At 31.8% G+C, this 27,752-nt stretch overlaps 3 protein-coding genes and 1 pseudogene across 4 annotated transcripts; 3 read left to right on the top strand and 1 right to left on the bottom strand.

Moving 5' to 3' along the window:
- The first annotated feature begins 2,177 nt into the window (after nt 1-2,177).
- LOC107933359 (L-tryptophan--pyruvate aminotransferase 1) lies at nt 2,178-4,746 on the top strand. Its single transcript, XM_016865543.2, has 5 exons — nt 2,178-2,460; nt 2,857-3,163; nt 3,487-3,767; nt 3,888-4,189; nt 4,391-4,746. The coding sequence occupies exons 1-5, from the start codon at nt 2,351-2,353 to the stop codon at nt 4,588-4,590; spliced, it is 1,200 nt and encodes a 399-aa protein (XP_016721032.1). The 5' UTR covers nt 2,178-2,350; the 3' UTR covers nt 4,591-4,746.
- A 3,170-nt stretch (nt 4,747-7,916) lies between these two features.
- On the top strand, nt 7,917-10,512 carry LOC107933360 (L-tryptophan--pyruvate aminotransferase 1-like; annotated as a pseudogene).
- Nucleotides 10,513-12,420: 1,908 nt separating this feature from the next.
- LOC107933382 (anthranilate phosphoribosyltransferase) lies at nt 12,421-17,820 on the top strand. Its single transcript, XM_016865583.2, has 10 exons — nt 12,421-12,980; nt 13,581-14,063; nt 14,180-14,337; nt 14,511-14,594; nt 14,675-14,727; nt 15,324-15,405; nt 15,645-15,752; nt 15,994-16,117; nt 16,200-16,285; nt 17,199-17,820. The coding sequence occupies exons 1-10, from the start codon at nt 12,602-12,604 to the stop codon at nt 17,418-17,420; spliced, it is 1,779 nt and encodes a 592-aa protein (XP_016721072.2). The 5' UTR covers nt 12,421-12,601; the 3' UTR covers nt 17,421-17,820.
- A 1,660-nt stretch (nt 17,821-19,480) lies between these two features.
- On the bottom strand, nt 19,481-24,859 carry LOC107933395 (ribose-phosphate pyrophosphokinase 4). 2 transcript variants are annotated; one of them, XM_016865599.2, is made up of 7 exons: nt 24,255-24,859; nt 23,844-24,159; nt 23,153-23,248; nt 21,925-21,993; nt 20,954-21,082; nt 20,438-20,537; nt 19,481-19,942 (listed from the first exon to the last, which is right to left on the bottom strand). In XM_016865599.2, the coding sequence occupies exons 1-7, from the start codon at nt 24,575-24,577 to the stop codon at nt 19,809-19,811; spliced, it is 1,167 nt and encodes a 388-aa protein (XP_016721088.1). In that variant the 5' UTR covers nt 24,578-24,859; the 3' UTR covers nt 19,481-19,808. The 2 variants fall into 2 exon arrangements, with proteins under 2 accessions (XP_016721088.1, XP_016721089.1); XM_016865600.2 differs by lacking the exon at nt 21,925-21,993 and having other exon boundaries at nt 24,255-24,844.
- Nucleotides 24,860-27,752: the final 2,893 nt, after the last annotated feature.

Raw genomic sequence — 27,752 nt, forward strand, 5'->3', positions numbered from 1 at the left:
TATGGAGATGTCATGATCAAGTTGATTAATTATTTAGTGGTTTGTCATATTATCATGTTTGCTTTTTACTATGTTAAGAACTTGTTTCTTGCCCACTTGGTGGTTGGCGACGTTTTCTTTTTGAACATTTGTCCGCGAAGCGATTGGTATGTCGAAATTTTATTGACAGAGAATGTTTTATGAAGATGTGGAAATTGATTAATTATTTTGTGGTCTGCCATATTATCATGTTTGCTTTTTACTATGTTAGGAATTTGTTTCCTGCCCACTTGCTGGTTGGCCACGTTTTCTTCTTGAACATTTGTTCACAAAGTGATTGGTATGTCGATATTTTATTAACAGCGAATGTTTTATGAAGACATGGTGAAATTGATTAATTATTTAGTGGTTTGTCATATTATCATGTTTGCTTTTTACTATGTTAGGAATTTGTTTCTTGCCCACTTGGCGATTGGCAACGTTTTCTTTTTGAACAATTGTTCGTGAAGTGATTGGTATGCCGACATTTTATTGACAAAGCATGTTTTGTGGAAACGTGGTGAAGTTGATTAATTTTTCAATGGCTCCTTATATTATAATGTTTGCTTCTTACTATGTTAGGAATTTTTTTTCTGCCCAGTTGGTGGTTGATGATATTCGCGAAGCGATTGGTATGCCAACATTTTATGGACAGAGAATGTTTTATGAAGATCTGGTGAAGTTGATTAATTATTCAGTTGTTTTGTTATATTATCATGTTTGCTACTATGTTAGAAATTGTTATACATAAGGGGGATATTTGATGAACTGTCGGTGCATTAGGCTCGTGCATCATTATAAACCCTAAATAAAAAATAATGGAGGGCTTATAAAATGAATAATAACAATTTTATTTAAACATAAACTCTAAATCTGAAACCTAAAGCTCTATATAAACCCTAAATCTAAAACCCAATATAAATCCTAAATCATAAACTCTAACCCAAAACTCGAGAAAAAAATATAATAATTATAATAAATATTTATCTATACGTCTTCCATTATTTTTTATTGAGTAAACTACACTAGTAATCACCCAACGATTAGTAAATTTCTTTTTTGTCATTCAACTATGAAAAGTTATCAAATGGTTACTCAACTATTCGATTTTATCTTTTTAGATCCCTAATTGGCTAACAGTGACAACTTTTAAAATTAACATAAGAGTAACTTTAATTATCAACATTTGTATATTATATCAAATTAGTATTAATTTTTAAAATTTTAACTCTCAATATTTACATGTATAATTTAATCTTTTTAATATTCTTTTATGTTACATAATAATAAAATATTATATTATTATTCACCCATAATATATATACACCGACACAAACTATCGTTCCATATATTTTAATCTCCTTTGACTCGTAACGTATATACCCATGGGTTTACTAATAGTCAAATCACATGCAAGATTCATCGGCACTAAAACCATTGCAATCTTTACATAACGGATGCTCCTTTTTTGTCTTGTTGTATTGCTTGTCTAGGATTCCTTTTCATACGGCACTTATTTCCTGCATGCATTACATGTTTATCCACTTGTCTTTTTTTCCCTCTTTTTTCATGCATTATTATTTGAAGGTATTATCATTATTATCCTTTGGTATTTAAATTTGATAGTTTCTTAATATGATATTTGAGTTAATTTTTAGTCTAATTTAATACTTGAAGAGAAATTCAAGTTTTGATAGTTAATATTTTAGTGTTTAATTCAGGTTTTAAAATCGATTCAATAAAAGTTAATTGTTAATATTATTAGTTTGAAATTTTCATAATTTTACTAATAGAATAAATCTAGTGTTAATTGTGAATTTTTTTAATTTTGCGTTTGATGAATCTGATCAAATTAACTCTAAAACTCAAATTAACTACTAAACAGTTAACATCATTACCTTTTGATATTAAAATATATAATTTTTGTCAAATATAGATACCAAATCGGACAAAAATCACATGTACCATATTTAAAAAAAAATCAAATTCAAGTACTAAATTATGTATTAAACCTAATATTTATTATTATGTATTTCCAGTTAAAGTTGTTGTTACCGAATCACAAATAAAACCCTTTTTATTCGAATAGTTACGACTTTTCAATGAACCAATTCTATTTGATTTTTTTTCTATTTTTTTCCTTTTTGGGTATTCAACCAAAAACCAAATATTGTTTTGATTCACTGTATAATCTACTCTAAAAGAAACAAATTGCCATTTCCTCTTCCCCTATATATATGTATGCATGAATGTACCCATATACCTCATTACACCGACAGTAAACTTATTTGTTGAAAAGTTTGGTTTTAATCTCTTATAAAGAAAAGCCAAGATGGTGGTCGGCTTGGTTGAGACGGCTGTTCCGACTGCCAAATCTACAATTTCCTCCGTCGTGAAGAAACCTACTTTTCTTTCCTCGGACCCTATCATCAATGTTGCTCGGTTAGTCCACTGCTTCCATTGGTTGCTTTTACGTTAATATTTTGCTTTATTCATTTCATGCAATGTCTTTAAAAGATAACAAAATTTTTGTCTAACAATTTTCCCTTGTTGCATCCATCCAATGGCAGATATTGAGACTTAAGTTTTGGGGGGTTTAAGTAAAATTTTCATAGAAATTAAAAGACATTATGAAGATTTTCAAAAATTTTGAGGGGCTAAATTAAAATTTTCAAAAAGTTTCCAGGGAAAAAATGATTTTTTACCAAAAAAATTAGGAGGAGGGCAAGGCCCCCTTTGACCTCCATTACGGTCCGCCACATCATGCATGCATTTGCTATGTAATGAATAGTGAAGGGATGATTAAAACCCAAAACTTAACTCAGTTAGTACATGCAGTGGTGATCCTACGATTTACGAGCCGTATTGGAAGAAGATGGGTGATAGGTGTAAAGTGGTTATTGCTGGAGATGAATTCATGAGCTACTTTTGCAATACAATGAACCTGTGTTGGTTTTTGCTTCCGGAGCTCGACAATGCCATTCGGACACTGCATCGTGTCGTTGGGAATGCCATGGTCGATGATGATAGGTTCATCATTGTCGGGAATGGCTCGACCCAGCTCTTCCATGCTTTGCTATACGCCCTCTCGTCTCCTGATTTGCCTGAACCTATTAACGTGGTCGCTGCCGCCCCTTTCTACTCGGTAAGCATACAATTGCAACCGTTAGTGTATATTATATATATATTTGGTTTTAACGTATTTTTTAATATATTTTCATATATAAATTTTACTTTATTTTCAATTTTTAATAAATATATATTTTATTTACAAATAGAAATATCCATGTTTTAATTATGGTCTAATTCTAACCCAGTCCTTGAAGGGTCCTTCTGCTTTTTATTTCAGGCTAAAGTCAAATAATTGATTAAATAGCACGTGCACGGAACGGTGCTGCCAAAACTACGTCGTTTTAACTTTTCTTTACTAACCTCGATTAAATATTTCTTTCACCTTGTAACTTGCAGTCATATCCAGAGGAGACGAAGTTTCTGCGATCGAAGTTGTATAAATGGGCAGGCGATGCAAATTGCTACGATAAAGACGAACCCTACATCGAGGTGGTCACATCGCCGAACAACCCCGATGGGTCGATTCGAGGAACCGTGGTGAATCGTGAAGGTGGTAAAGCCATTCACGACCTAGCCTACTATTGGCCTCAGTACGCACCCATTACTAGCAAAGCTGACCATGATGCTATGCTTTTCACCTTCTCCAAAGCCACTGGACATGCTGGAACTCGCATTGGGTAAGCATCTCCTTTCACATGACATATAAAATCCATCAAAATATTAGTCTTATGTCACAATTTGGTCCCTAGATTTTACTTATCATCATTGAAAATGATCTGCTTTTGAAAACTCTACAGCTGGGCTATTGTTAAAGACAAAGTGATCGCCGCCAAGATGGTAAAGTTTATAGAGGTGAGCAGCATCGGCGTATCTAGAGAAGCCCAGCTCCGTGCCGCTAAGATCCTAGGTGTCATCGCCGACGACTGCCGGAATCTCGACCTCAAAGGTGAAAACTTCTTCGAATACGGCCGCCGCCTCATGTCGGAACGATGGGGAAAGCTCCGGGAATTGGGGATGAAAAGCAATGGTGTTTTCAGCCTGCCTAAGTACCCACGAGATTATTGCAAATTCACCGGCGAATACACTGATTCAAACCCTGGTATATAAATGCTTTCAATAATCTTATTTACTTACTATAAATAACACTGATGTTTAGTCCTTTAACTTGTGTTCTATGTCATTAAGAAAAACTGTAAAGCTTCAAAATTAATGTGGATCGAAAAAAGTTCAGACAAGTAAAGTTGACAAACTTAGGGACTAAATGTTAGTTTATCCCAACTCTCTCCTTTTTCTGATGCAGCTTTTGCATGGTTGAAGAGCAATGAGGTTTTGAACTGTGAGAATCTGTTAAGAGATGAAAGCAAAATAATCACAAGGGGCGGGCCGAGTTTTGGTGTTGACTCAACGTACACAAGGGTTAGCATGCTGAGTCGTGATGTCGAGTTTGAGCTTCTATTGGAAAGGTTGGCGGCCATCAAAGGAACCGTCAATGGAAATTAGGGTTTATTTATCATAGAATATGTGCCCTCTTTAATGGTATAATAATTGTACTAAAATTTACATGAGTTTGTAAGACATGTATGCTAATCTAATTAAGATAAATTTTATTACATTAAGCCTTTAAAAATTTGACAAATAATATAAATTTATGTGTTTAAGTCGTATTTCTTAATTCATCATTTTATCTATCAATATTTTAATATTTTTTATATAATAAAAGATTATATTACAGGGGCGAAGCCATGGGAGTTGGCAAGAGCCTCGGCCCCCCTAAAATGTAAAATTATATTTTAAGCCCTTAAAATTTTTTAAAAATTTTAAATTAGTAAAGATAAAATTACACTTTGCCCCCTAAAATTATAAAAATTTGATTTAATCATTTACAAATTATAAAGATATAAACTATAAAAAAATTAAAATATCATCCGGCACCCTAAAAATTTTTTCTGGCTTCACCTGTTATATTATATATTTCAAAGTAGGAAAAGGGACCACAAGCAAATAAAAATTATTCTAATCATAACTCAATCTCTCATAGGAAAAGGGACCACAAGCAAATAAAAATTATTCTAATCATAACTCAATCTCTCATAAACATTTTTATTTCATGTTCTTTTTTCTATTGTATTTTCTATTATATTTTATATCAACTAATATTTTAATTTTTATGACACAAACTTCGTGCTTTGACCTTTGAATTTTTTCCTAATTTTCCATTATTCAATTTGGTACTTAAATAAAAACTAAAATAATAATAATGGACAGAAAGTAAATTATAAAATTAAAGTAAATTATAAATTAAAATTATAAAAATTATAAGATGTGGAAATTGATTAATTATTTAGTGGCCTGTCATATTATCATGTTTGCTTTTTACTATGTTAGGAATTTGTTTCCTGCCCACTTGCTGGTTGGCCACGTTTTCTTTTTGAACATTTGTTTGCAAAGTGATTGGTATGTCGATATTTTATTAACAGCGAATGTTTTATGAAGACATGGTGGAATTGATTAATTATTTAGTGGTTTGTCATATTATCATGTTTGCTTCTTACTATGTTAGGAATTTGTTTCTTGCCCACTTGGCGATTGGCAACGTTTTCTTTTTGAAAACATTTGTTAGTAAATTATAAATTAAAATTATAAAAATTATAAGATGTGGAAATTGATTAATTATTTAGTGGCCTGTCATATTATCATGTTTGCTTTTTACTATGTTAGGAATTTGTTTCCTGCCCACTTGCTGGTTGGCCACGTTTTCTTTTTGAACATTTGTTTGCAAAGTGATTGGTATGTCGATATTTTATTAACAGCGAATGTTTTATGAAGACATGGTGGAATTGATTAATTATTTAGTGGTTTGTCATATTATCATGTTTGCTTCTTACTATGTTAGGAATTTGTTTCTTGCCCACTTGGCGATTGGCAACGTTTTCTTTTTGAAAACATTTGTTTGCAAAGTGATTGGTATGTCGATATTTTATTAACAGCGAATGTTTTATGAAGACATGGTGGAATTGATTAATTATTTAGTGGTTTGTCATATTATCATGTTTGCTTCTTACTATGTTAGGAATTTGTTTCTTGCCCACTTGGCGATTGGCAACGTTTTCTTTTTGAACAATTGTTCGTGAAGTGATTGGTATGCCGACATTTTATTGACAAAGCATGTTTTATGAAAACGTGGTGAAATTGATTAATTTTTCAATGGCTCCTTATATTATAATGTTTGCTTCTTACTATGTTAGGAATTTTTTTTCTGCCCAGTTGGTGGTTGATGATATTCGCGAAGCGATTGGTATGCCAACATTTTATGGACAGAGAATGTTTTATGAAGATCTGGTGAAGTTGATTAATTATTCAGTTGTTTTGTTATATTATCATGTTTGCTACTATGTTAGAAATTGTTATACATAAGGGGGATATTTGATGAACTGTCGGTGCATTAGGCTCGTGCATCATTATAAACCCTAAATAAAAAATAATGGAGGGCTTATAAAATGAATAATAACAATTTTATTTAAACATAAACTCTAAATCTGAAACCTAAAGCTCTATATAAACCCTAAATCTAAAACCCAATATAAATCCTAAATCATAAACTCTAACCCAAAACTCGAGAAAAAAATATAATAATTATAATAAATATTTATCTATACGTCTTCCATTATTTTTTATTGAGTAAACTACACTAGTAATCACCCAACGATTAGTAAATTTCTTTTTTTGTCATTCAACTATGAAAAGTTATCAAATGGTTACTCAACTATTCGATTTTATCTTTTTAGATCCCTAATTGGCTAACAGTGACAACTTTTAAAATTAACATAAGAGTAACTTTAATTATCAACATTTGTATATTATATCAAATTAGTATTAATTTTTAAAATTTTAACTCTCAATATTTACATGTATAATTTAATCTTTTTAATATTCTTTTATGTTACATAATAATAAAATATTATATTATTATTCACCCATAATATATATACACCGACACAAACTATCGTTCCATATATTTTAATCTCCTTTGACTCGTAACGTATATACCCATGGGTTTACTAATAGTCAAATCACATGCAAGATTCATCGGCACTAAAACCATTGCAATCTTTACATAACGGATGCTCCTTTTTTGTCTTGTTGTATTGCTTGTCTAGGATTCCTTTTCATACGGCACTTATTTCCTGCATGCATTACATGTTTATCCACTTGTCTTTTTTTCCCTCTTTTTTCATGCATTATTATTTGAAGGTATTATCATTATTATCCTTTGGTATTTAAATTTGATAGTTTCTTAATATGATATTTGAGTTAATTTTTAGTCTAATTTAATACTTGAAGAGAAATTCAAGTTTTGATAGTTAATATTTTAGTGTTTAATTCAGGTTTTAAAATCGATTCAATAAAAGTTAATTGTTAATATTATTAGTTTGAAATTTTCATAATTTTACTAATAGAATAAATCTAGTGTTAATTGTGAATTTTTTTAATTTTGCGTTTGATGAATCTGATCAAATTAACTCTAAAACTCAAATTAACTACTAAACAGTTAACATCATTACCTTTTGATATTAAAATATATAATTTTTGTCAAATATAGATACCAAATCGGACAAAAATCACATGTACCATATTTAAAAAAAAATCAAATTCAAGTACTAAATTATGTATTAAACCTAATATTTATTATTATGTATTTCCAGTTAAAGTTGTTGTTACCGAATCACAAATAAAACCCTTTTTATTCGAATAGTTACGACTTTTCAATGAACCAATTCTATTTGATTTTTTTCTATTTTTTTCCTTTTTGGGTATTCAACCAAAAACCAAATATTGTTTTGATTCACTGTATAATCTACTCTAAAAGAAACAAATTGCCATTTCCTCTTCCCCTATATATATGTATGCATGAATGTACCCATATACCTCATTACACCGACAGTAAACTTATTTGTTGAAAAGTTTGGTTTTAATCTCTTATAAAGAAAAGCCAAGATGGTGGTCGGCTTGGTTGAGACGGCTGTTCCGACTGCCAAATCTACAATTTCCTCCGTCGTGAAGAAACCTACTTTTCTTTCCTCGGACCCTATCATCAATGTTGCTCGGTTAGTCCACTGCTTCCATTGGTTGCTTTTACGTTAATATTTTGCTTTATTCATTTCATGCAATGTCTTTAAAAGATAACAAAATTTTTGTCTAACAATTTTCCCTTGTTGCATCCATCCAATGGCAGATATTGAGACTTAAGTTTTGGGGGGTTTAAGTAAAATTTTCATAGAAATTAAAAGACATTATGAAGATTTTCAAAAATTTTGAGGGGCTAAATTAAAATTTTCAAAAAGTTTCCAGGGAAAAAATGATTTTTTACCAAAAAAATTAGGAGGGGGGCAAGGCCCCCTTTGACCTCCATTACGGTCCGCCACATCATGCATGCATTTGCTATGTAATGAATAGTGAAGGGATGATTAAAACCCAAAACTTAACTCAGTTAGTACATGCAGTGGTGATCCTACGATTTACGAGCCGTATTGGAAGAAGATGGGTGATAGGTGTAAAGTGGTTATTGCTGGAGATGAATTCATGAGCTACTTTTGCAATACAATGAACCTGTGTTGGTTTTTGCTTCCGGAGCTCGACAATGCCATTCGGACACTGCATCGTGTCGTTGGGAATGCCATGGTCGATGATGATAGGTTCATCATTGTCGGGAATGGCTCGACCCAGCTCTTCCATGCTTTGCTATACGCCCTCTCGTCTCCTGATTTGCCTGAACCTATTAACGTGGTCGCTGCCGCCCCTTTCTACTCGGTAAGCATACAATTGCAACCGTTAGTGTATATTATATATATATATTTGGTTTTAACGTATTTTTTAATATATTTTCATATATAAATTTTACTTTATTTTCAATTTTTAATAAAATATATATTTTATTTACAAATAGAAATATCCATGTTTTAATTATGGTCTAATTCTAACCCAATCCTTGAAGGGTCCTTCTGCTTTTTATTTCAGGCTAAAGTCAAATAATTGATTAAATAGCACGTGCACGGAACGGTGCTGCCAAAACTATGTCGTTTTAACTTTTCTTTACTAACCTCGATTAAATATTTCTTTTACCTTGTAACTTGTAGTCATATCCAGAGGAGACGAAGTTCCTGCAATCGAAGCTGTATAAATGGGCAGGCGATGCAAATTGCTACGATAAAGACGAACCCTATATCGAGGTGGTCACATCGCCGAACAACCCCGATGGGTCAATTCGAGGAACCGTGGTGAATCGTGAAGGTAGTAAAGCGATTCACGACCTAGCCTACTATTGGCCTCAGTACGCACCCATCACTAGCAAAGCTGACCATGATGCTATGCTTTTCACCTTCTCCAAAGCCACTGGACATGCTGGAACTCGCATTGGGTAAGCATCTCCTTTCACATGACATATAAAATCCATCAAAATATTTAGTCTTATGTCACAATTTGGTCCCTAGATTATACTTATCATCCTGGAAAAAAAACATTAAAACAAAACTCAGGTACCAAATTAAACATTAAAACCAAACTCAAGTACCAAATAGTATATTAACCCTAAAAATATCCACTTTATAATAAGCTCATACATTTTTCATCATAAATGATCTGCTTTTGATAACTCTACAGCTGGGCTATTGTTAAAGACAAAGTGATCGCCGCCAAGATGGTAAAGTTTATAGAGGTGAGCAGCATTGGCGTATCCAGAGAAGCCCAGCTCCGTGCCGCCAAGATCCTAGGCGTCATCGCCGACGACTGCCGGAATCCCGACCACAAAGGTGAAAACTTGTTCCAATACGGCCGCCACCTCATGTCGGAACGATGGGGAAAGCTCCGGGAAGTGGGGATGAAAAGCAATGGTGTTTTTTCAGCTTGCCAAAGTACCCACGAGATTATTGCAAATTCACCGGCGAATACACTGATTCAAACCCTGGTATATAAATGCTTTCAATAGTCTTATTAAGGGATGATATGGCATAATCTCATAGTACAATGTCATTACATCTTAAGTTTCGAGATTATTAATGTGGATCTAAAAAAGTTCAGAGACCAAGATGAGAAAAGTTGACAAATTTAGGGACTAAATGTTCTCTTCATGAAACCTTATTATATTTAACTCTCTTTCCTTTTTCTGGTGCAGCTTTTGCATGGTTGAAGAGCAAGGAGGGTTTGAACTGTGAGAATCTGTTAAGAGATAAAAGCAAAATAATCACAAGGGGCGGGCCGAGTTTTGGTGTTGACTCAACGTACACAAGGGTTAGCATGCTGAGTCGTGATGTCGAGTTTGAGCTTTTGTTGGAAAGGTTGGCGGCCATCAAAGGAACCGTCAATGGAAATTAGAGTTTATTTATCATAGAATATGTGCTCTCTTTAATGGAAATTAAGGTTGATCTATAATAGAATATGCCCTCGTCAAAGGAGTCATATCAATGGAAATTAGGGTTTATCTATAATAATTTTATTAAAATTTACATGAGTTTGTAATTCATGTATGCTAATCTAATTAAGATAATTTTTATTACATTATACCCTTAAAAATTTTAACACCAATCTCTTTTAAAAATTTTAAAAAATATAAATGATCCATAAATAATATAAATTTATTTTTTTAAGTCGTATTTCTGAATTCTTTTTAAAAATATATAAATAATCCATAAATAATATAAATTTATCTTTTTAAGTCGTATTTCTGAATTCGTCGTTGTACCTATCAATATTTTAATATTTTTTATATAATAAAAGATTATATTATATATTTCAAAGTAGGAAAGCGGTTGACCTTTGAATTTTTTTTTTTTAATTGTCCATTATTCCATTTGGTACTTAAATAATAACTAAAATAATAATAAAGGAGAGAAAGTAAATTATAAAATTTAAGTAGTTTTACTTAGTTTTAGTATTTTGTGTATAATTAATATTTTAACGATTTAATTATTTAATTTATTAATAAAATAGTATTTGTTATGTCTGATATTACTATTATATAAATTTAAAACATAAAAAATATATAAATATTCAACAATTGAATTTTTTTATATAAATTAAATAGTTAAAATTTTAAATTTACACTAAATTAAATTTACATTGACATGAATTACGTAAATGAAATATAAAATATAATAGTTAAATCATTAAAATATTAATCATATAAAAAAATTACAAAAGTGTATAAAATAACTTGTAATAATAATAACTAGGTTATGACATAATAATAATAACTAGGTTATGACATATCCACTGTACGAGTGAAGATATATATAGAGAAAATATTTATAGAAAGATAGATGTAGAAAACAAATAAAGCTTTGCTTAAAACAATAAAGTTAGGTGTTGAAAATCGTGTATTTTAAATTTAAATCCTATCCTGTATATATGTTTTTTAGATTTAATATAAAAGACATAAACACATTTATGGTAATATTTAGGTTAAAATATGTCATAGGTCCTTACATTTTTCACAAAATTAGAATTGAATTTTCTATTTTTATTTGCAATAATTTAATTTATTTACTTTTTAAATTTTAAAATTCGAATCCAGTTTGTTAACACTATTATTTTTTTTGGTACTTGATAGCGGTGTAACTAAAAAAAATAGCTTTGTAATGAATTTGAATTTAATAAAATATTTTCAATAGTGTTAACAATCAGACCTAAATTTTAAAATCTAAAAAGTAGAGTGATTAAATTTCTAGGAATAAAAGTATAGAGACTAAATTTTAAATTTACGAAGGGTATAGAGACTATGGCATATTTTAACCTAATATTATTACTTTGTAACGAAAATGAAATTTTAGTAATTTCACAACTAAGCTAATCTTAAATCATAGTATAGATCATGATTGTTCGAATAGAACCAGATCGATTGGGATACCAATTTCGAGAGAGGCATCAGATCGATTGATTAACTAATCGAGCTAAAAATCGAGTGAACCAATTGAACTAATTATTATTATTTTAAAATATCTTCATAATTTTTTAAATTATTTATTTAATTAAACCAGACGAACCAATGAAATCAATAACTTGTCCAATTCAACCACAAGTCAGATTCTGAAACATTAATATAAATTATTTTTTTAACTTCATTATATATCCTAATAATATCTGTTCTTTTTTATATAATATTTAAAATACGTATAACTCTTTTTTAATTAATAAATAAAAGGATAACACGCATTATTATATTTGAAACCACCTACTCATACGTCAAAGATATGCTAGAATAAACTAAATTTAGATGATAATAATAATAAAAAATAAAATAAAATTACCATAAATGCGCCAGCGAGCAACCACGTAGGCGCAATTTTCCAATTGAGCAAACAGCGTAGTGGATAAAACTCCATTTGTTTCACCTCGTCATCTCCGCAAAACCCACCTTAAACGCCTTAAAAGCCGTTTTTTTTTCCTTACTTTTTTCATTTGCTCCAAAAAGAAAAAGAAAAAACAACGGCCAACAAATTCATCAGAGAAATTCAAAAAAATGCGAGCTCTACTCTCACCAGAATCTTCTTCTCTTTATTTCACTTCAATCAATATCGTTTCTCGAGATCCAAATCCATGCCGATCTCGGACCTCGCTTTATTTCTTGAAAAGAGATGGCGGCTGCCGTTTGATTCGACGGAAACCTCGTTCGACCGCCGTGAAGGCGGTGCTTGATTCGGCAACTATAGAGGAGCTAGGTCTTAAAGAATCTGATATGAGAAATCCGGCGATTTCTTCTACTTATCGGAGGTCTATGTTGCCGAAGCCGAATCAAACGGTGTTGGAAGCTCAAGCGAGGATTTGTACTGGACCTACGCAGACTAGACCGCTCTCGGAAGAACAGGCGTTTAAGGTTCTGGATACAATTTTGAGATCAGGTTAAGTATTAGTTTGTTATTTCTCTCTTGGAAATATATGCTTCTTTTGTTAGTTTCTCTTAACTTTAGTTATAGGGTTCATGCAATTTATTAGGTTTAATTGTTTTATTGAGTAAGGTTGCTTTGATGGAAGGGATATGGTGTTGGCCTTGTGTTTTTAGTTTTGGAACTTTGGAATTCGGTCTAAAATTATTTATTTGAAGTTAGGAATTAGCTCTAAAATGATTTTATTGTTAAAAGCATTTCTCTCTTGGAACTATAGCTTCTTTTTCTCTCAGAAGTTAGATTATAACGTTAATACTACAATTTTTGAGGTTAATTGATTTCTTGAGTAAGATTGTTTATACTACAATTTTTGAGGTTTAATTGATTTCTTGAGTAAGATTGTTTTGATGGGAAGTATGCTTTTGGCCTTTTTCTTTTGGTTAATTTTTGGAACTTAGGAATTTGCTCTAAAATGATTTTTTAGAACTTGAAATATTTCAAGTGGATATAGGTTGGTCAAATTTTACCGATTTGGTGTCTTTGTTGAAGATTTTGAATTCGAAAGAAATTTATTTTTATGGCTTAAGTTAGGTACTGTTTTGCGTATGTTGACAGTTAGGGGGGAATTAAAAGATGAAGAACAAGTCTCAAAAGCACAGATTGGAGCATTCTTTGCTGGAATGACTATCCGTGCAAATTCCTTTCCAGAAGAGACTCAATGGAGTGAAGGAGAAAGGCGTGCAATGAACTTATTTTGGCCACTTCTCTTACGAGCACTACCGCCTGATGTGATTTTTATTGCTGATCCTGAAGGGTCTATAATGGGATTAGGGAATTCAGTAGGGCCGCAGTTTATTGGGAATGGCACGACAGAAATGAGATTGGTTGGTGCTCTTAGGGAAATTTTGGCAGGAGGTCACCTTGGATATGAGGAAGTCCAAGGTGTTCTGAAAGATGTTCTTCCATTGAAATTTGAAGATGGAAAATCTACTGGAGTAAGTGAATCATTGCTTTCAGCTTTCTTAATTGGTCAGCGTATGAACAGGGAAACAGATCGCGAACTTAAAGCATACTGCCTTGCCTTTGATGATGAACTTGGTATGTGATTTACATGTATTTTATTTCTTGAAACTTGTCACAATGCTGCATTGCAAGTGAATATCAACCAAATGAAGTTTTATTATATTCTGGCTAATCTGTTGAGTGACCATCAGGTCCTGCTCCAGTTGCTGATGTTAGCTCTTTGACCCATTACGGTGAACCTTATGATGGGAACACACGTTTCTTTAGAAGCACGTTGTTTGTTGCTGCGGTTAGATCCTGTTATGGTGAATCTTCCTTGCTTCATGGTGTGGAGTGGATGCCACCAAAGGTAAGTTCTCAGTATCTGTGGCATGTGGATGTTTTTCTTTGTTATGATTTATCCTGGAAAATGGAAGTAGATGTTGATTTGTAACTGCTGCAGATTGTCTAAGAACTACATCCGTCTGCTGCTATGAAATTGTTCCTAGTTTCAAAATTTGAAAGTAGTCTTCCTTTTCTCAGGGGGGTGTAACTGAAGAACAAATGCTGAACTTTATGGGAGCTAACACAAACTTATCCTTGCATCAGGCAAAAGAACTTATTGAGGTTGGTGCACACAACTGTTCTGTCTCTCTCTGCTCCCTCCCTTTTTTTGCCCTCATTGAAACTTTTGAAGTTTTTTTCAGGATGAGGAGGTTGGTTTTGCATACATAAGTCAACGTGAAGCTCGCCCATCTCTGTATGAATCTAACTGAATATATGTAGTTTAGTTCGTTTTCTTCCATACTTTTTGCTCCCATGGTAATCACAAAGGGGGGGGGGGACAAGAAGAAATAAATTGTAAATAAAAGTGGTTAAGGGTTTCAATATACTTATTAACATTTGAATCCAACTTTAAGTTCAAATAAAATGTCAATCTTGAAATGGGACTAAAAGCTAGTCTGTTTACGAGTCGATGTTTTCAACTACCGTTGAAATATTCTTCCAGATAATATTTTCTCCTTTCAGGTTTTGTGATGATGTGTAATATGTTTAGAAACTTGGTACGTTTTCTGTTACTCTACCACGGCTCTTTTGAATAATGCCCTATATATAAATGCAATCTTACATCAGTTATAATCTAGTTCTGAGCATAAGGCATAGATCTCATTAGGGTTGATTGTTCTTGGGGTATAATTCCACATTTTTTTCCCCTTCTCCTGTCTCTAAACATTAGATGTAATTATATAATTAATTTAAGAACTGTACTAGTTATGGTCTATTTCTTGATTTTGTCTCCTCTGTATTTTCTATAAATTAATGAGGCTGTTAAGGATCATTTTATGATTTCTGCAGATATTCACTGATTGGATTGAGGGAGCACATAAAGAAACGCCCACCACTGGCAACAACTGAAAAGGTCCAGCAATTTATTAGGGTGAGCACATATATCGGCATAAAATTATTTTGTATTAGTGTCATATATTATACATATTATGTATATATTATGCATGTATGTTGTTTGTTTCCAAGGATGCTTAACCTAACTAAAAATTTGCATGACATCTTGCACAAAGAACCTTGTTCTGTACTACTTTTTGTTTTTGCTTGTTAAAACCGTTCCTAAAGTAGACTGCGGTGCTTATTTCACAAATTACGATGATGATTTTGTAACAGGCTAAAGGGAAGGAATCAATTGTTGCCGGATTTTATCATGAAGGTTACGAGGAGCCTTTGTTAATGCTTATGAAACGAAGAGGTGTACATTCTGGTTTGGTAGTGAAGGTTAGAATTTTACCTTTATGCAGCAACAACAAAACAAAGTGGCCTTTTGGCTTGCCATTGGCGTTATTGCCAACTTCATCTTTATAATATGGGTTAAATTTGAAAATGTTTTGGTTAAGGAGTAACAAATTTTGCCTTTTACATGATGTTCAAGATACTGTGTAAATTTAATTTAAATTCAGAGTATTCAACAAGTGATCTGATAAAAAACACTTAATATGTGGGACTGATCTTATTTAAGGGAGAAGAAGGTGCCCTCTCGATGACAACTAGGTTACGATCAGCAAGCACGTCAAAAGGCTTTCCCGTGAACTATTGTTCCGGTTTTCGTTCAGTAGGCACGGAAACAGCTTGCAAAGAGGATGGTTCGTATTAAACTGTGTTGTCTTACTCCACTTTAAAAGTAATAAATTCCTTTGTTACTGATAAAATATCCTAATATTGCAGGAGTATCACATCAGAGTTTTAGGCTCGAGGTTAATGCTATGGACTATGGTTTTGAACCAACTGATACACCAAGAACTGATAGATCGGTAAACTTCGAAATTACTTTTCTATACAATCTTGATCATGATCTTGCCTGTCCATTTGTTTCTTGCCCATAGAATGATACAACCGTAGGATGCTCCCAAATCCCATTAGCCTTTTGTTTTATGCAGTATTAAAGTTGCATTAATCTATGTTATTCGGACACTTCATTTTTCTTAAAATACTCGTATCCGACACATATTTGGACCATGATTTTGAACCAACCAATATGCGAAGAACTGATGAGTCAATAAACTTCGAAATTCCTTTTCTGTATAATCTTTGATCATTATAATCAGCCTGTCGATTTATTCCTTGCCTATAGAATGATGCATTGCAAGATGCTTTCGAATTTGATTCCCATTAGCTTGTTGCTTTATGCAAGCATTATAGTTGCAAAGGAATAATTGAATTATATTCTTTATACTTCCAAATTAACACCCTAAACCATTATGTTATTTAGACTCTTTATTTTTCCTAAAGTACTTGTATCAGACATATATTTGAAAATAAATACGGGGCATTGTAAACTTTGAAAAAATTGAGAATATCCATGCCGGGCACATACTTTTATTTAATGTACATAGTCCGAGCTGATTTAGCCATTAAGGTGGTGAAAGAAAATCCCCCCTCCCCATTTTTTCTTTGTTATTTATATATCCGTACATATATCCATATATGTGTGTGTGTCTGTGTAGATTATTATCCGGTACACCGGATTTTAACACAAGTGGTGTTAAAGAACTGTCATGTGTCTATTTATTTATTTATATTTTTAAATATTGATTAAGATCATGTGACAGTTTCTAAACCTTGTTTGTGAAATTAAGAAACTCCACCCGACATTGTATCAAATGATAAATATATGTGTATATATAAGAACCGATGATCATTTGACTGTGTTTGCTGCAATGGCAGGTATCAAAGAATATAGAGCTGGGTTTGGCTTCTCTGCATGGCCAAAAAGGGCCAGCATACGATCGCATCGTTTTAAATGCCGGAATTGTGGATCATTTACTGGGTTGTGATGGTGCTGAAGACGTGACTATAGCTCTCGATAGGGCCAGGGAAGCCATTGATAGTGGTAAGGCTCTTAAGAAACTCCTAAATTACATTAAAGTGTCTCACAAGTTAAAATGAAACCTATGTGAAACAGTGCTTGCTTCCTCTTAAGACTTTTTTTTTTATAAATTGGCTTAAGTTACGATTTAGCCTCTAAACTGTATTCAGTTTTTCACTTTGGTACGTAAATTTTTGGTTTCACTTTGGTACCTAAACTATCATATTTATCCTACTTTACCCCAAAATATAAAGTTGCCAATAAGAATATAACATGTGGCACATAAAATAGGACGAAAATAGTTGAAGTACCAAAATGAAAAAAAAAAAGTTTAGGTGTCAAAAGTGGGAAAAGAATATAGTTCAGGGGCTAAGTTTGTTACTTTTGAGTTTTTCCTTTTTTTGGGTGTAGATCTTTGTAAAACTGTTAAAAAGAGGAAATAGAGAAAAAAAAAAAGGTGTCTTACAGATTTTCCGTTTATCTGTTTCTTTTTTATTTAAGTTCCCTTTATTTGTTTTTTATCTGTAAAATTAGTTCCAAAATCCAAAGTTATTGATTAGTTATTTTTGTAATTTTTTTATATACTATCCTGAAAGGTAAATTTCTTTTTTTCTTTTTTATTGTCAATCTTTTTTATATACTATCCTGAAAGGTAAATTTCGAACTTACACCCACACACGCATTGCACTCACTTAAGCAACCACACAAGCACAACCTTCACGATTGTAGAGATGTGGTGAACACTCTTGACTAATACTTTTTGATGATACTTATAAAGATTTTTATATTGATGATACTTTTTGGCCGAAAATAAATATAGAAGTTTAAAGTGTAAGAGAACAATTTTAACATCTAGGTAAAATATAATAATAAATAAAAATATATTAAATTTATACATTAATTTTGATTTATATAAATTTTGATTAGGTGTAACTATATACACAAAGTTAAAATTTTAGTTTAATTATATGTATATTTAAAAAAATTAATACATATATTTATTTTTATATTGTATTAATATAATTATTTGTGTATATAATATATCACTTTAAAACGATATTAATTCAACTAAATAAAATTAAAGACGGTTCATGAGTAATTAATTTTAGGATAGTTGATGTGTAATTTTGACACTTGTCCTTGAGAAATATAAATTTAATTAAATACTTGCAATATAATTCATTCTTTAAGTGTTTAAAAAATTATTTTATAAAACAGCCATCTTATAACCACAAAGGAAAAATTATATGAATTATTTCAGGTGTTCGACTTCGGATTAATCTCAAATTCAGATCTATATCTAGACTCATTTGCATAAGTTGAAGTTATTGATTTTTTACAATTCAATCAGATTTAATTAAATTTTATCGAATCAAATTTTCAAACATTTCTCTATTTTGGAAGGGTTACAATTGGCTATAATTTATTGGGGAGAAAAATGCAAAGGCAATAACTAGGTACCATCAAAATTGTGGTATGTATTTTAAAAAAAATTCAATATGGTAATCGGGCCAAATATTAAAATAAAATTATGTGAATCGGTTCGCAAAATATACGAAATTTTGAAACAAATTGAACATAATCTAATAAGATATATACACCCATACTCAACACCAACGCGTACGTAACATATCAAAAAATCATAAAAATAATGCAGGGCGATGAGTATATACCATCTCAGAAGTAGTATATATATAAAGTATCCGTATTTGATATCGATAACCAACCAAATATTTGAATACAAGTATGAGCAGAGGCGAATACAGGGGGGTTGGCAGTGGCCCTGCCCCCCTAAATTGGAAAATTTATGTTTAGAACTTTAAATTTTTCTTAAAATTTTAACTTAATAAAGATAAAATTGTACTTTGCGCCCCCTAAAATTATAAAAATTCTATTTAATCCTTTAAAAATTATAAATATATAGACTATAAAAAATTAAAATTTCATTCAGCCTCCCCTAAAAATTTATTCTGGCTTCGCCCCTGAGTATGAGAATACGACTCACAAATCATATGAAATTTTGAAAAAAAGAATTGAACATAACTAAATAAAATGTACCCGTACTCAAGACCAACACCGAGTAACATACCAAAAAATCGTAAAAGTAATGCAGGGCAATAAGTATGCACCATCACAAAAGTAGTGTACATAGTATCCGTATTTGATATCGTAACCAACCAAATATTCAAATACAAATATGAGAATACGACTCACAAATCATACGAAATTTTGAAAAATAAATTTGAACATAACTAAATAAGATATATCCGTACTCAACATCAACATCCAACTCCGAGTAACATACCCAAAAATCGAAAGAAAAAAAAAACCGAATAACCTAAATAGAAAATTCTGCTGCCGAAGGAGGGTTCTAATCTCATTACATTTTTTTTCAATAAACAAAACAACTTAAATTCACTCAAAAAATGTAATGAAATGATTTATTAGTAACTTTGAAAGGGTTACTTTTATACCTGAAGAGCAGCTGCAATGGAACCAGAAAGGCTAAGAATTTCAAATGGACGTTTGCACTTTACCTCTTTCACTGTGTGAGGGCATGAATCAGTGATCCAGAAATAGGTTAGCCCTTTCTCAAGTTGCCCTACATATAATTTTGAGACAACATCACGATTTAAAAGAACAAAAAAGCTCGAAGTTGATTCGGTAATAATCGAGTTGCTCGAGCTATTAGTCAAAGTCGAATTCAATTCGACTCAAATTGACCTTTTCATTTTAATATATTCGTATTTTATATTATAAAATTTTATTTTTATTCTTATTATATTTTAAATTTGTTAACATTGAAATTTTCTAATTTATTGGTGTAACATTTTAAAATAGAAAAGATATTTACTTAGTAACAATATAACTAAAAAATTGGCATTGTAACGAACTTGAATTTAACAAAATAATTTTAACACTATTAACAGTTTGAATTTTGAAATCTGAAAAGTAAAAGACTAAATTCCTAGAAATAAAACTACAAGGATTAAATTTCAATTTTACCAAAAGTACAGGAACTTATGGCATATTTTAACCTATATATAAAATAGGATATTGGACTTCTAAAATGCTATTGTAAAGGTGCAAGCAATACCTCCATTATCATGTTCAAAGCGTTGCCACGAGCTTTTAGGGAAAATTCCATGCGTCACATATGCACTTATTTTTGTTGCTCCACTGGCTGCTAATACTTTCTGCAAGACATGGACATTGAGAGATGTTAAGTACACAGAATTGCAGGTTTACAAACCATAAACAATAAAAGGCAAAAGTACCATGGAAGAACTTGTATTCAAAGAAGGATTACACTTTACCCCATCTATTAAAAAAATGACAAATTAGTCCCATTAAATTAGATCAAAGAGTAAATTGATTTTTTTTATTAAAAATGTCATCTATTTCTACTGTTAAAAGCTGATCTATATATGTCCATAAGAGGAACACATGGCGCAATTATTCTGTTAACCAACAATAGAAGTGGATGAAATTTTTAATAAAAATTACCAGTTTGTTCTTTGATCTAATAAATAGAGACTAATTTTCTGATTTTTGAGTGAAGGAGGCAAAATGCAATCTGCCACGAGAAAATCCTAGTTAGGAGTTTGATTACCTGGCATTCAATCAGAGTGCCACCTGATTGAACCAAATCATCAACAATCACCACATGCCGCCCTGTAGCATCTCCCTCTTTGATGCGTACGATTCGTTGGTCCCCTATCCGAACTTTATTACAAACAATCTGTTATGATTGGAGAATGTTATCCCAGCATCTTTATGCAATAACCGAGTTTTAAGCTGTAAGAATGAGTGAGATATGCACAATTTCATAAAATGAAGCTAAACGGTCCTCTAGAAGAAGATGAATGACTACATCACGTCTGTAAAAAGGAAAGGAAAATGTAGCCTCGTGTAATCCCTCTGGAAATGTCCTGTTTAAAGTATACTTCTCGTATCAACCAAATGCGAACTTCCAGATAATATCCATCCATTTTATTTTAGTAAACTGAAACAAGAACATCAGAGAAGGAATGGTAACGGATTACTACCTTTATATGCTGTTTTTATATGAAAATCAGCAGTGCACAACACAGAAACCGAACCATAACATGCAATCTCGTGCACTTATAACCCATATAATTAACAGAAGCCAGAAAGATACAATCCTGAGTCTCTTGAACGAATTCTATAAGTTTCCATTTACCATTAACGGACTAACCGAAAATAAAGCTGGACAGACGGCAGACAAGTCTCATTTTGGGCTTGAAAAGATACGTGCCGAGTAAGAAACACAACTCAAAGATAACCTAAGAGATCACTAGTTTCCAATGTACCATAAAGACTCCTTTATGATTTCTTAAATGTTACGAGCTAAATTACAAGCTTTCAGCTTATTCAGTATCAATGATCTATAGTCACAATTAAGTAAAAGTAGTGTAAAATCTATACAACCACCGATCACTAGTGCAGACAATGAGGTCAACAGTCATAGGCTGTAGACATGATGATTGATGAAAGACTAAATGTATGCTAAACACAACTACAAATGAAGTAGAGCATCCATGTTATGCAGATGTTACATACAGTTGGAAAATGTTGCAGCTGTTTATGAAATCTTTTCCAAGCACCATCATCGGGAAAAGCAATGGATATCTAGGAAAAGTACAGAAATTATAGCAAAACATTAGAAATTCGAAACTGTATTAAGTAAATACTCTTCCAACACAGAGATTCACAAGTACCATAATCCAAAATAATTTGAATTAAGAACAATAATCTCTAAGAAAACTGATTTTGGTTCAACCATTTTGAAATAGTCTAAAGAACCAACAAGAAAAATGAAGCTTTGAGAACTTCAAAAGCTTAGAAACCATCAAACACACAATTGACTAGCACACCCGAGGTAGGAGCAAATTATTGTTTGAATTGAATGATTATATTTATTAATTTATATACATGTGAAATAATAATGAATCATGGCATCAAAAGGACTAAATTGGAAAATGTGAGATTTGTGATAAATATGAATAAATATGTAGTATCGAATGGATGTATAATTTTTTATATGAATGGATGATATATACATGGTGATATTATATTGTTTAAAAGGTATATATACTGTTTTGGCATCAAGTGGATTAAATCGATGATATGTGAAATATTCAATAAATGTAAATACATTCGTAGTATAGAATGGATTGGAAATTGTTATATGATTGGACGTCGAGTACAAGATGATGTTACATGGTTCAAAACGTATATGAATTGTTAATTAGAATATGAAAGTGTGTATATGGCTATAGGGTTTGAAATGATACGGTTAAGGAAAACGGGTGTTTGATCAGGAATTAAAACGATGGCTTGAGATCCAACATTTGTTGTGGATTCTCTGAAGCTAGTGTTAGCAACATTGTATCAAGATACTGTTAGCAATCCTGATCAGAAGCTAGTGTTAGCAGCCTGAATACATCAGATTGTATGAACAAACGGATGTTGTGATCAGGGATTAATTCGATGGTTTGAGGTCCAACATTTGTTTTGAATTCTCTAAAACTAGTGTTAGCAACATTTGCCAACTCTCGCACACTCCACAACAGGGCTGCCCTTGTGATTTGAACTCACAATGTAAGTCGTGGAGGTGAACATCCAGGTCACTAGGCCAAGAGCTGGGGTTAAATACTCCATACTTGAGAATTCTTTATTTAAGGTTTCATTACAACATCATTCAATCAAAATATAACAAACGTCACAAAAAATAACTATCAATACCCATAAAAATGATATACAAATTAAAAAGGGTATATAAACTTACTTTGTCAGAGTCAGGAAGCTTTTGAAGCCTATTCTTAAGCAAAGGTATCCCACTCTCAAAGCAAGGCAAAATAGTATCACCAAAGTAGAATCTCTCCTAAAAACAAAATACACATAAACAAATTAGAAACTTTCTCAAGAAACAATCAGAATAAAACTATATAAAAAAACTAACTCAAAGTCAAAATATGTTGTTGCTCCTTGCTCTTTTAAGTTTAAGATCTATCTTAGTACTCAAAAAGTTAAAAAGTTAAATCTTTTTACCTTTTAGATTCAGAAATCATAGTCCGATTGTTTAGACCATTAGTCTTTGCCATAATTGTTGGAACCGGATTGGACCGATTGAACCAGGAAGCAGCCAGTATACCAGCCCAGACAAAGGGGTTGAACTGGTATTTTAGCAAATCACTACCAACGAATTAAACCAGGACAGCAAACCAATTGAGCAGACAGCTGGACCGGTTTTATAATTTTTTCAATAATGTTTATTTTATTTTATTAGTTTTTAATAATTTATTTAACTAAAATCAGATCTGTCATCAAAGTCATGGTATTTTCATCAAAATCTGCCATCAATTCTCTCATGCAATCATTTTGACAGAAAGCATCCCTAACATAAAGCATATTTTAACAGAGAATAGAAATGGTGTTGACTATTAAACTAGAAGCTTTAAGTTGAAAAAGCATTATACCTGCAAAGCATGGATATCGAATGTCACTAAGCTAGTAGGGCCTCCTCTAGAGGTCGGTATATGGGACAATATCCTAGCAAGAGTGAAAGCCGTGGCAACATCTCCTTCGTCTTCCATTCGCTCCGAAGTTCCAGTTGGGAAAAAAGGGAGAACTAGCGTGAACGATGAAATGAACAGTTTCGGCAAAGCATAGATCACCGATAACTGCTCGAAAATCACTGCCGGCGAACTAAACGAAGCTAGAAAAGCTACATTTTGTCCTCGAATTCCATTTGCATTAGGTATAAACAAGTTCGGAAATCCATCGTCAAATGTCCTAAAAAAAAATTTAAATCCAAACCATTAAAATACTTAATTCGCAGCGAATTCTCCACAACCTTAACAGTGAAATGAAATCGGTTATAAGATCACCGCCAATTTATGCTGCGGAGCTCTATTGCATCTGATTCAGCAGCGATTCTCTTGGCAAGCACCTCGGTCTCGGCGCAATAAAAAAGGCAGACTTTTTTGGCGGGTTTAACGGCGGAACCGGCGGCGGATGCGGCCATTGATATCGGCGGAGATGAATTCCGGATCAAATGAACCGATTCTTTTCCGGAGAGGAATTCGACGCTCCAATTCGAATGCTGATTTCCAAAACTCTTGATCTGACACCGAAACCGACTGCACTTCTTGTCGTTTAACAAACTCGAAAACGATTTAAAGGAAGCGAGTTGTGCCGAAATGGCCGCCATAGGCGGCGGTCACACTGTTAATTGATGAGATTTCTTGATAATTTCAGGTTTTAGTATATCTATTTTTATCTTTTAGAAAATAACCCTTTTTTTTTCTTTTTTGAGAATAAATGCAGCTGGATTTTATTGAAAAGACAAAAGGGTATAGCGACGCACAAAAACAAAAAAACCTGCCACAACTAAAGAAAACAGCTGTCTAGTGAACGAACAGTCACAAAAATAAACAGACACATAAAAAACAATCTCAACAACCCCTATCATCTCCGTTCCCCATCTAAATCACCAACAAAACAACTTCATATTAATGCTTGTAAGTTACTCAGAATTTAATTTTTTTTAAAAATCAAACTTATTTTGATACTTATCGAGCTAAACTTGACTCGTCAGCCTTATTAAACTTTTTATTTTTATATTATTAAATTATATTATTATTTTTAATATATATTATTAACCCTAAATTAAACTCAATTATATCTCGAACTTAAAAATAGATGCTTAATTTAGTTTGAATTAAGTATCAAGCTCCGAATTTCAAGTCAGATTTGAACTTGACAATATTCAAACTCGATTCAGCTTAATTCATTTACACCCCTATTCCAATTCCAATCTCTTCTCTCGTAAGAAACATTCATTGATACCAAATATATTCAGATTACATAATTCAGGTATCTCCATATATAATATTTTTTTAGTTTTAATGTTTAATTTTTTCTTCTTTTTTTTGCAATCTGATGCCTTTGTTGGGGTTTCTCACTGCCCCCGTATATAAGTCCATTTGCTCATGACTTAGATTCTGCTTCTTGCACGATGGAAACAACAATGGATTTAAAGTACCTTAAAATTTTATTCTTAGTTTTTGAAGTTTTGCTCCTACATTTCAACCACTGAGTTTCTTAAAAAGATAAAAATATAATCTTTAACGTTTACTATATTTTCATTTTATTTTATTTTTTAATTATTTTAACTTTCAACTTTTAAATTTTAATTAAATTATTTATTTTTTATGAAAAAATTAATTGAATTATTAAAATTTTAATAGTATTGACATGACAACTAAGGTGACATTATACTTTACTGTTAACATATATAAATATTTTAAAAATTTTATGAAATTTTTTATTTTTTTGAATATTTTTAAGTTATGCGAGGACTGTCAACGCTCAGTGGCGAAGCCGGGGGTTGGTAAGGGCTCTAACCCCCTAAAATGAAAATTTTTCATTTAAATCCCCTTATAATTTATAAAATTTTATATTAATAATGGTAAAATTGCATTGACCCTAAAAATGATAAAAATTTAATTTAATTATTTAAATTTTATAAAAATATAGGTTATTAAAATAATAAAATTAAATCTTTATTATCGTAAAGATATACAATTTAATTTTGATTTCCGAAAAAATTCTAACTTCGCCCTTGGTCATGCTAGTGACCACATTAATGCCATTAAAATCTTAACATTTCAATTAGTTTTTCCATCCAAAAGCAACCAAATTGACAATTTTAAAAATTGAGGATCAAAATGACTCAAAAAAAAATAATACCCACAATGATAGAATGTGTAAACATTAGGGTTAAATTTATCATTTTGCCTTTTTTAAAATTTGAAGATAAACATCTGCGTGAGATAAAACACTAGCCGCACACAAAGGAAAGAAAAAACAAACTAGCCTAAGTGAAATATATATATGTACGAGACATGCTAACATTTTTATTGGTCAATATGCGTGATTTCTTACTGTTAAGATTTGTTCTCAAATGCTCAAATATTAAGTATAAAAAAATTGATATGATACCTAAAAAATAGAAGGATCAAAAAAAGAAAATTCAATGAGGCGGACTCTCTATGCATTATATCCTCAAAAATAGATAAACTACCCATCAAATGAGCCTCTCCAGGACGAGCTAGAATGTCTTTTGTTAGATACTGCCAAGGCACGAGCACACCTAGACCCAGGCACACGCCTCGACACCCCATCGTGCTCCCCATCAGATGAGGCTCGCCATAAAGAGTCTAAAGATCTGTTGATAAATAATGCTAAAGCACAAGGTCGTGCATGGCTTGATTAGGGACGGTAATAAAATCCAAAATTGACTGATCCCAAACCAATATTTACAAAATTACCCATTTACTGATCATATCTGTTATTTTTTATATAATGCCTAAAATTATTTATAGCTCATCACTAACCCATAAATAGAAAGATGATGCCATTCAACGCACTTGAATCACGTCTTACTTTAACAACCATGCTCATGCCAATCGAGCTAAGACTCAATTGGTCTTACTTAATATTAGTTAAGTTAAATAATCTCTAAAATTTACTACTATTAGCATATCTCTACTAACTCTAGTAGTCTCCCTTTCACCTAGTAAGTTTTACTCTCCCCTCTCTCTCTTCTTAATTTATTTTCCCAAATTTTCTCTCTTTGTAAGGAAACTTTGTGCAAGTCTGTAAATATATATTAGCACATAGTTTCAGAGGTAAATATTAAGCAACTTAAAAGAAAATTGGTGCCAAAACCTATCATTTTTAGAAAATAACAATAAATAACAATTTCACAAAAAATCAAAAAATATATTTTTAAAAAAGTTAGAACTCTTGGATTGGAATCTAATTTACTATTGATTTTCGAGTTCTGGTTCAGTGAATTCATTTTTTTAAAATCAAAGCTGGGTCGATGTCAAGGCTGGGCTATAAAGAATCCAGTCAGGGTCAAGGCAAGCAAAAAACCGCCCCACCTGTTGCCATCACTAGGCTTGACACTCCCGGTTACAATGAGTTTCAAGCTTAAGCTTTCTTTAAAACAAATTAAGTACACAACATTTTTAAAGAAGACAACCCCAAAAATCCTACAAACCACTTGAAAAATGTACCTCAAACAAAAAGATTTCCCCACTGAATCCCATATCCATTATTCGCAGATTAAAAGCGAAACTAGTGTGAACTAAATAGAAGTGTAAATAAAACATCAATGCTCACAAGCTATTTGAGTTTTATATCTAAAAGATTTAAACCGAATTCAATTTAATAATTATTGAGTTGAACTAAATTAAGCTCAAGCTATTGATTAAACTGAATTCAAGCAGCTCACAAACCAGGTCAAGCTTTTCATTTTAATATAATTTATATTATGAAATTACATTTTTATCATTGTTCGTTTAATCAAGCTCAAG

This window comes from Gossypium hirsutum, chromosome A04 (genome assembly GCF_007990345.1).
Source record: "Gossypium hirsutum isolate 1008001.06 chromosome A04, Gossypium_hirsutum_v2.1, whole genome shotgun sequence".
Taxonomy (NCBI): domain Eukaryota; kingdom Viridiplantae; phylum Streptophyta; class Magnoliopsida; order Malvales; family Malvaceae; genus Gossypium; species Gossypium hirsutum.